We start from the raw sequence: 8,879 nt of genomic DNA, 5'->3' as shown, positions 1-8,879 counted from the left end.
TTAATCAAGTGTAAGCAAACACATTTACACAGTCAGTGAACAGTATTATACAGAAGACTTGGAGAATAAAGAGAACGTAGCTCTAAGCTGTTCTGTTAAAGCAGCTTAACACGCAAAGCTTTATTAGCCTTTGCAAGGCAAGAGGGATATTGCATCCTACAGGATGCACCACCTACCATGGGGGTTTCCATGCAAATCTGGGCAGAGTTTTCCTGGCTTCCTTAAGTCTGGAGCCTGTTTTAATGAATCTCATGGCAGGTCTGAGGCTTTTGTTTTTAGAGCCATTCCAGCCTGCATACTAATATGTGCAGGCAGTGGTGGTTTTGTTTTGTTTGTTGAAGGGCAAGAATACTAGAGCTTTGACAGAAGAGGCAGGGGGTGGGTTCTGACCCATAAGCACTGCTGTGTCTCTCTGCTCCATGATGCCTGTCTGTAGTGTCTCAGAGCAGGATATTGCTCCTTTCTGCTAACAGGGATGTCAAATGACCAGTGTTTACCAAACATTTGACTGGTCTCCAGTTGCTGGTTAGTGTGGGAGAATCCCAATACATACATCAGTTGTTGTTGGTATGTAGAATGAACGAACAGCTGCAGAAGTATCTGTGCATTTTATTGCATTTTTCTTATTTTGTCGCTTCAGGAATACAGTGTTGTGTTAAACAGCATAGTATAGTGAGAGCTATACTCAGTTTTCCTTTACTGTTTCTCTGAAATGTTACCTCAATTGTCTTCTAAATAGGCGGGCACAATCAAAACAGCAGTTACGGGGACAAGTATACAGACTGGTAAGAAGACTTTATAATTAGGCATTAGAGATGATAGGACATCTGGATTTTCATTTTTAGAATTTCACCCTTAAATCCTGCCTTGCTTTCAGCTACAGTGAGTGGAAATGTCATAGTGAATACAGTTGCTGGAGTCCCTGCTGCTACCTTTCAGCCCATCAATAAACGTCTGGCTTCACCAGTTATACCTGGGACGTTGACTGTGAGTAGATCACATCACTAGTTGTGTCCCTGGATGGATCTTGGCTGCATGTTTTACCCTAGCTTTCCAAGTTATCAGAGACTCTGCTGCTTCTGAATTTTGTGTGTCATATGATTCTGTATCATACCTCTCTCCCCCCCTTACCAAAATATCAGAACGTGCTGGAATAGTTTATCAGAAGAAAGTTGTGAATGGATTCTACTGTTAAAAATAGTTTGCAGATGAGTGCTGTCATAGGCAGCATATTATGTCATTATCCTTTCCAGCCTGTAACTGTTCTGTGCTTCCTGAATTATGATCATTATCAGTATTTTAATGGTTTAAGACGAGGGAAGATACAGGAAAAAACTGAAAGGTAGTAAACTCAAATTTCTGTAATGCAGTTAAGGGTTTGGTGATCAACCTGTTTGGAAAAGATTTAAGCAGATGCTGATTGTGAGGCATACCCAGACAGATGGGTCAGAAAGGTTTGGACCTTCTCTGCTTTTGCAGCGCTTTTGCCTTTTTGACGTTTGCTTCTAAAATCGTGTAGCCCGTTTCCGGAAGGTTCTGTAGCGCTGTGCGAGGGCTGGGAACGGTGAGGCAGAAGGGCTGTGTTCCTTTTCAGACCTCGGGAGGCACGGCGGCCGCACAGGTGGTGCACACCCAGCAGCGAGCCGCTGCCGCGCCTGCCGCCTCCACGGAGCTGGTGACCATCGCCTCCACCCAGGGCGTCCGGGCTGTCACCTCCGTCACCGCCTCCGCCGTGGTCACCACCAACCTAACGCCCGTGCAGAGCCAGACGAGATCTTTGGTGACTCAGGTCACACCAGGTGAGGATGCTCTGGTTAGGGAGTTTTTCCAAGGCCCCCAGAACTTCTGTAGGTTGCTTGACCACCACAGCCCCACAATATTGAAAGTCTGGATTTGTTGGCAGCACCATTAAGAGTGCTGTGATTTTTAACGTGCTTTATTGTTGGAGCTTAGATTACGTTTTTCTTGTTATATTTTTCTCCAGTATTTCTGGATAATGTGTTGCAGGAGAGAGCTGCTTGGCCCCTAGGCTTTACAATTATTAATAATCTAGCAGGAAAAATATTAGAATTGACAGTCTCGGCTAAAAACCGTTGTGACAAAAAGAGCATATATTTTATTATTTACTTTGCCTTTTTATCGTGTTCTTGTGTTGTTATTTGTAGTTAGTCCGAAAACTGTGTGGCAGCAGAAAAATAGCCATTTAACATCTTGTCTTTTCAGGTGAAATCAGCAAATTAAACTGAATGTTGAAAATCTTTCTTCCGAGCATTTTGTTTTTCCTTTATTCACAGCTACACCGACAGTACAACTGTCCGGCAAAACAATCACCCCTGCTCACTTCCAGCTTCTGAGGCAGCAGCAGCAGCAGGCTGCTCAGGTGCAGGTCCCACAGATTCAGGCTCAGGCACAAGCCCAGTCTCCAGCTCAAATAAAAACCGTAGGGAAATTGTCACAGGTGAGGAAGTGCTTCTGGTGTGGCACATCACTGTCGTTGTTATCGTAAGCATCGTTAGCTGTGTGTGTTTTATCCTGTTTTCTTGGGCTAGGGTGAATTGCAGCTCTTTTTAAAAAACCTTTTTTTAAATCCTACTAAAATTTCCTGACAGCAGGAAGTCTGGTAGCCCTTTCAAATGGAACCACTGTCCTAGTAGGTCAGGATGTGGAGTACTTCCTGTGAGTTGAAATGACAGAGGAGATTGATTTTTGCAGGAGCAGCTGATCAAGTTGCAGAAGCAGAAGCTGCAGCTTCCCCAGCAGCAGGCAGCGCAGCAGACGCAGCAGGGGGCACAGCAGCAAACGGCACAAGTACAAGTGCAGCAGCAACAGCAGACTCAACAGCTCACTGCTGTTACAGCACCTCGTCCTGGCGCAGTGCTCACAGGCACTGCTGTGACAAACCTGCAAGTTGCTCGTCTTGTAAGTGGCCTTTCACTTTGCAAAAACAATCTTAAACACCTTCTTCTGTCTGCTGGTTTAGAGGAACTGCACACCAGTCATTCTCTCTCTCTCTCTCTCTCTCTCTCTCTTTCTCTCTCTCTCTCTCTCTCGCTCTCTCTCTCTCTCTCTCTCACACTCACACACACGCGCACACACACACACGTTGACCTGGGCAGTACAAAAGGTACAACGTGAACAAAAAATGGCTTTAAATTGTACTTACTGACACTGTCTCTAAAGTGTCTTACCATAAGGGAGCAATTATATCTAGGAACATCTACAACTATCACTTTATAATGACCTGTTTTATGCAGCAATTTTTTTTTTTTTGTGCCAGTACAATAATCTTCATTCCTTACTGCTTAGACTCGTGTTCCTGCTTCCCAGCTTCAAGCGCAAGGACAGATCCAGGCCCAAACTCCACAAGCAGCTCAGGTTGCTCTGGCAAAGCCTCCCGTGGTGTCTGTTCCAGCTGCTGTTGTGTCCTCTGCAGGAGTCACCACACTCCCCGTTACTGTCGCAGGCATTAGTGTTGCCATTGGGCAGCCACAGAAAGCAGCAGGTATGTCAACAGGCTTGCTAAATCATAATAAAATTTTAACTCCCACGTCTCTAAAGGTAAGATGTTTCAAATAATATCTTTTGTGGGACACTCGCACTTCTTAAAATCTAAAGTGGTAGAGGTTACATTCCAGTGTGCTTCTAAAATGAGGTAAGAGACTTGAGCTTATTCCAGTTAACCTGGAGGTTAGCATGATTCTTTAGCCAGATGTGGTTGGGTTTGTTTGTTCTTTTAAATTTTTGCATGAGAGTAGGCAAGCAGATGTAATTTTAAAAGTAAAAACATAGTCATTGCATTATTTTTTCTTAGATGCAAAATGGAAATAGGCAAACTTGTATGTCGTAACTGTCTCCTGTACTGTGGACAGATTTTTTTTCCTGTAGGAAGATAATTGTTAGGATACAAAGTTAGCTTACTTGTGCCCTTAGGTAATAGAATGTTTTTTTTTTCTCTACTGTCAAAATCATATGTCTTATTCCCATTAAAATCAGTGGGTTATTAGTGCTCGTAGTTATGCAGATGCATGAGTCTATAAAAAGCACAATCTGTGTTTGCAAGCTGTGATTACTGGGACAAAGCAATAAAACAGAGACTCTTACAGTTCTATAATTATTTGTTGTAATTTTCAGGAGGCCAGACGGTAGTTGCACAGCCACTGCATGTCCAGCAGCTTCTAAAACTCAAGCATCACCAAGCAGCACAGCAACAGAAGGCTATCCAGCCTCAGGTTGCACAGGGCCAGGCTACAGTGCAGCAAAAGGTACCTGTCGTCACTCTCCCGCTGGGTTACACGGCCCCTCTGTGGCTGTGAAGCTTCAGCTCTGAGTTATGAGGACACTCCTGGAGGCTCAGTCAGTATTTCTAGGGGTGCATCTGAAGTGTTTCTGGAGAGGACAGTTTCTCATGTGCCTTGTTAGGCGCTTAGTAACTTTTTCAGTAAGACTGTTGTGCCCCAAAACTGAGTCCTGTTGTTTTCTGGTTGAAGTAACAATGATTAAAGATTCTGTTCAGTCATTTCTAATATAACCAAACGTGGAACAATCCCAAAGATTTTAACTGTTTACAGTATAAACTGTACAAAATGCACTTTTTCCTGAAATGCCACCTTGCCATGTGTTTTCCTGTCCTTCAGCCAGCAGTGTGGTTTTTGGAAGTGCATTATTGTATAAAGCACGTGTGTAACAGAACCATTTAATTACATACTTCAAGTGTTTCAGAGTATTTGTGTAAGTGAATGAAAGCTTCCTCCTACTGCTCCTTTTGAAAAAAAATCCTCCTAGGATTAATAATAGCAATAATTAAATGTGATTATTCTTGTTAGCTACATACCTGTTCTTTAAAATACATTTATAGTTTGTATTCACTGATGCTTTTTTTCTCTTCTGCAGATAAATGCTCAACAGGTTACAGTCCAAACCCAACAGCAGACGTCACAGCAACAAAAAGTAACTTATACTACACAACCTGCCATTAAAACACAGTTCTTAACAACTCCAATTTCCCAAACCCAGAAACCAGGTGGAACCCAGCAAGTTCAGGCCCAGATTCAGGTACAGAATTACACCTTTAAACTCCAGAGTGACTGGAGAATTGTAAAGGTGACAGGTGACGTAGCATTTTAGCACCCACTCCTGTTAGTTCTAGTCATGCAATTGTTTAAATTGACTTTAAAATAAAATCCATTTGGGCTCAATATGTGGCCTCGTAGCAGGTCGGAGGAAAGGCAAAATGAGGGCTCAGTTTCTCTTTGGAAGAAATAGGTTGTCACTCCCTTTTATTAAGCAAGGGATTCTGTACTGCATTTACTAAGGAAAATTCAGTCAGAGTTCTTCCTGTTCTGTGGTGCTGGCTCTGGCAGCCCGGGGTGGCTGGCAGTTACCTGCTCCTCCACATAACTGGATCAGCCTAGCCAAGGGGAAGGAATTGAGTTAGGAATTTGAAGCCTTACTCTTTAAAAAGTGTATCTAGCCCATTAGAACTTCTGTGTTTTCTTCAAATTCATATCTAGCTAGGAGGAAATGAGTATGTTGCAGTTAAAATTGAAAATATGACTTTTCCTCTTCCCCTCCTAGCTAAGTTCTTCGACACACTGATCTAAAAAGTTTGTTTCTGCAAAAGTTCGGTATCATTGAGAATGCCAAGCTGCAGCTTACCATGAACAGGACTTTGGGAAGGTTTTCACTTGGCAGCAGGTTTGATAGGTATGGTGTGTTGCTGCTATCAGCAATTTTCTGTTTTGACCAAGTCTTTATTTCATGTTGCTACAGGTTGCAAAGCTTCCGCAAGTGGTCCAGCAACAGGCTACTGTTGCCAACATTCAACAGATGGTTTCAGTGTCCCAACAGGTGGGTTTTGCAGGTGTCGAATACAGGACGAGAACTGTAATCCTACTGAAAGCTTTTTTTGTGTGTTTTTCACTTTATACATGGCATAGGCAGTATTTTTGAAGGATATAGCAAATTCCCTTCTCTAAAATTAAATGGTGTGGATACTGGGTCAGCTGCTGTATATTCTGTCATCTAAAACTTTGGTAGATGGAATGGTGTTTGTTTACCACTGTAGAAAAGCTGCAAAACAGATTTTGAAAAATATGTCTAGATGTGAAATAGCTTTTAGAAATAGCTTCTTGTGATGTATAGTCAAGATAGCAACCAGCTGAAGTAATGAGTGCCATCTGAGTTTGTCTTATCAAATTTGGGACAAATTGTTTTGTTTTACTTGATGAAGCTGTGCCAAGTGCCTTGTAGAAGTTAGAATGGTGTGGTAGCTGTTCTAAATGTATGATCACAGATGGGACTAGGGCAAGAGAAGCTCCAAGAGTCTGGTCTGCCTTCCCCTAACTACCAGGCAGTTTATTTACACTGTGTATCATTCAGACCATTAGCAAAAGGCATAACTTAATGCTGTTGACTGGCAGGAATTATTTAACTTTGGACAGTGGGTGAAGTTACTGCCTTCAGTGCACAAAAATCTGACCCATTGGCTCTTCATCTGTCACAGTCTATAGTGCAGTGCTATAGTGCAGTAGGATGATGTTAAATGATGATAAAGTGATGTAAGCTGACTGATAACCCCCTCAGATGTAAATGCTTCAAGGGGAAGGTAGACAGCAGGGAGTAGAAACCTCATCAGTCAACACAAGTTGTGGTCCTCTGTCATCAGTAAGAGCTCCTGGAGAGTTTTTCAAGGGACATGAAAAGCTAGAAATTCAGAAGTCATAGGTGTTGTCAAAACTCTGGAGCTGTCAAAGTCCATGGTGAAACGACAGATAAACAGCTCCCCTCCCACACATGCCAGTGGCAGCAGAGGCAGTAGGACTGGGCTATGTTAAGTATTTTAAAACTCTGGTTGTGAAGGGTGTGGCATTCTTTTTACCTGTGTTTTTAGTGTTTCCCAGTGGATTCCTCTTCAATCAGTCTAGAGGCAACTTTCCACTGGAGAAGCCCTTCCAGATTCATTTGGCTTCTGCCTCTGACAGAGGCAACTGAAGCTGCTCAGTTTTCACTACCTTGTCCTCTGAAAAAGGGGACATTGAATTTTTTTTTCCCTTGTTCTGGGTAGAGCTATGAAAATAAGATTTCTGGATGGAGTTCAGACCATTCTACCCTAAATTGGCAATAGAGACTGGCAGCTGTAGTCTGAGACTGGTAGGAAGCCTCCGTGGCTGTATTTATTGTCACAATACAGGTGCAGAGTGGGCATTTTCCTTTCTTTCATCCTCCATCTATTCTGTTTTTTTTTTTTTTTTTCCCCTGTTTCTTCCCTTTTGTACTACAGGAATTTTCCTGTTCGTCTGAAGGGATTTTTTTTTTTACCTTCCATCTGTCTTCTGTAAAGGGTCTGGGGGAATATCCTTTGATTTGCACTACAGAAATCTGATTTACAGGCACCTTCGTCTTAGTTCTGATTTATAAGGCTCTAGAAAATGTGACAGAATGTTGTTTCTCTGTGAAACCACAGAGCCTGTGCTCCCAGAATCCCTCCCAGCCTTCCTACTTTGCCCAAGTTGCTTGTCAGTCAAGAGAGCAAATGCCTATATAGAAAAAGATGCCTTCTGTAAAGCAGTGTAAAAAATGCTTCAGTTTCTTGCCAAACTGTTCTTTTTTTGTAACTGACTTCTCATCTGGATGTCTAGGTACAAGCTCAACCCCAAACTGTGACACTTTCTCAGACGACAGCAGGTCAACAGCAGGTTCAGGTGATACCTGCAACAACTGCCACTGCTCAGGTCGTCCAGCAGAAGCTGATACAGCAGCAAGTCGTGACCACAGCATCTCCCCAGATTCAGGCTCCAGGTGTACAGAACCCAGCCCAGACACCAGCAACGCCCGAAGCCCAGAATCAGCAAGCAAAAGTGCAGATGAGGACACCTACTGTCAGGTTAAAGGCACCTACTAAACCAAGCTGAACTAGGGATTAGGACCCAGTGGCAGGGAAACACGGCATTTCTCGTTTGCTGTGCTAGGTGAGGAGCTCCTTCAAACACCCAAAGGAAGACAAACCACCTCTCTGTTTTTTAGCAGAAGGTTTTTTGCTGGTGAACATTTCAAGATGGAAACTCTCACATAACTTCAGCATATTAGCAGCTGTCTAGCACTCAAGATCTCTACAAGAGCCAGTGTTCTCTGCGCTCAAACAGCAAACATCACTTACCTTGAAACTGTGCCCAGCCTCACAAAAGTGGCGTGGTAATACACCACAAGTGTCAGTAAAATGCACAGGCTGCACGTGGGGACCTGTGGTTCTTTGCTGTAATTTGGATGTTCTCTCACTGTCCACAGTGGAGCCATTCAGAGAACCAGGCACGGCTCATACAGCAAAGTCTTTCCCATCTGTGTAGAAGCTGCGTGTTGTTCTCCCTTGAGGTAAATACCTCTGCAAGAGCTGACATATTTAAAGTGTTCCCTGCAAAGTTCAGCCAATAAATGTGAAAACCTGTAAGTATATGTAATTAAAAAAGAAAAAAAGTTTCATTCTCCATTTTTGTAAGTCTTTTAAAATGTTTGTTAGTAGTTTTGTGTACAGTTTACTGAATCACCCAACCTGTGCATTCATTCTCATATTTCACTTTAAGGTAATGGATATTTTAGGCATGAACTGACTAAATACTGTGTTGATAGTAGCTGTGTATTAAAGTGTAGCCCTTTTGGATTTTTGTTGGGTTTTTTTGTTTTGTTTTGTTTGTAAAAGAATTGTTTGGTGGGTACAGCTAAACAAATGGTCCATAGCTGTTTCTCATGGGACTTCCATCAAGGAAAATCCCCAACTGATAAAAATTAATCTCTTGGTTTCATTCTGCTCTTGCAACATGTTTAAATGTTCAGTACTTTCTACTCAGCTTTCAGCTGGGGGGGGTGGGGGGCTGGGGGAAGGGGAG

The 8,879-nt window shown here is 42.8% G+C and overlaps 1 protein-coding gene across 1 annotated transcript; it reads left to right on the top strand.

Moving 5' to 3' along the window:
* Nucleotides 1-877: 877 nt before the first annotated feature.
* Nucleotides 878-7,910, top strand: LOC103773623 (E1A-binding protein p400-like; the record flags this gene model as incomplete). The annotated part of the gene is made up of 9 exons (XM_008940999.1): nucleotides 878-987; nucleotides 1,520-1,799; nucleotides 2,295-2,458; nucleotides 2,713-2,919; nucleotides 3,307-3,502; nucleotides 4,132-4,262; nucleotides 4,891-5,052; nucleotides 5,770-5,847; nucleotides 7,638-7,910. Coding segments are annotated over 9 exons (1,601 nt in total), but the record flags the coding sequence as incomplete, so codon positions are not given.
* Nucleotides 7,911-8,879: the final 969 nt, after the last annotated feature.

This window comes from Merops nubicus, unplaced genomic scaffold (assembly GCF_000691845.1).
Source record: "Merops nubicus isolate BGI_N331 unplaced genomic scaffold, ASM69184v1 scaffold27445, whole genome shotgun sequence".
NCBI classification, from domain to species: Eukaryota; Metazoa; Chordata; class Aves; order Coraciiformes; family Meropidae; genus Merops; species Merops nubicus.
Note: the sequence above shows the minus strand (reverse complement) of the source record. Positions and strands in the feature narration are given on the sequence as shown.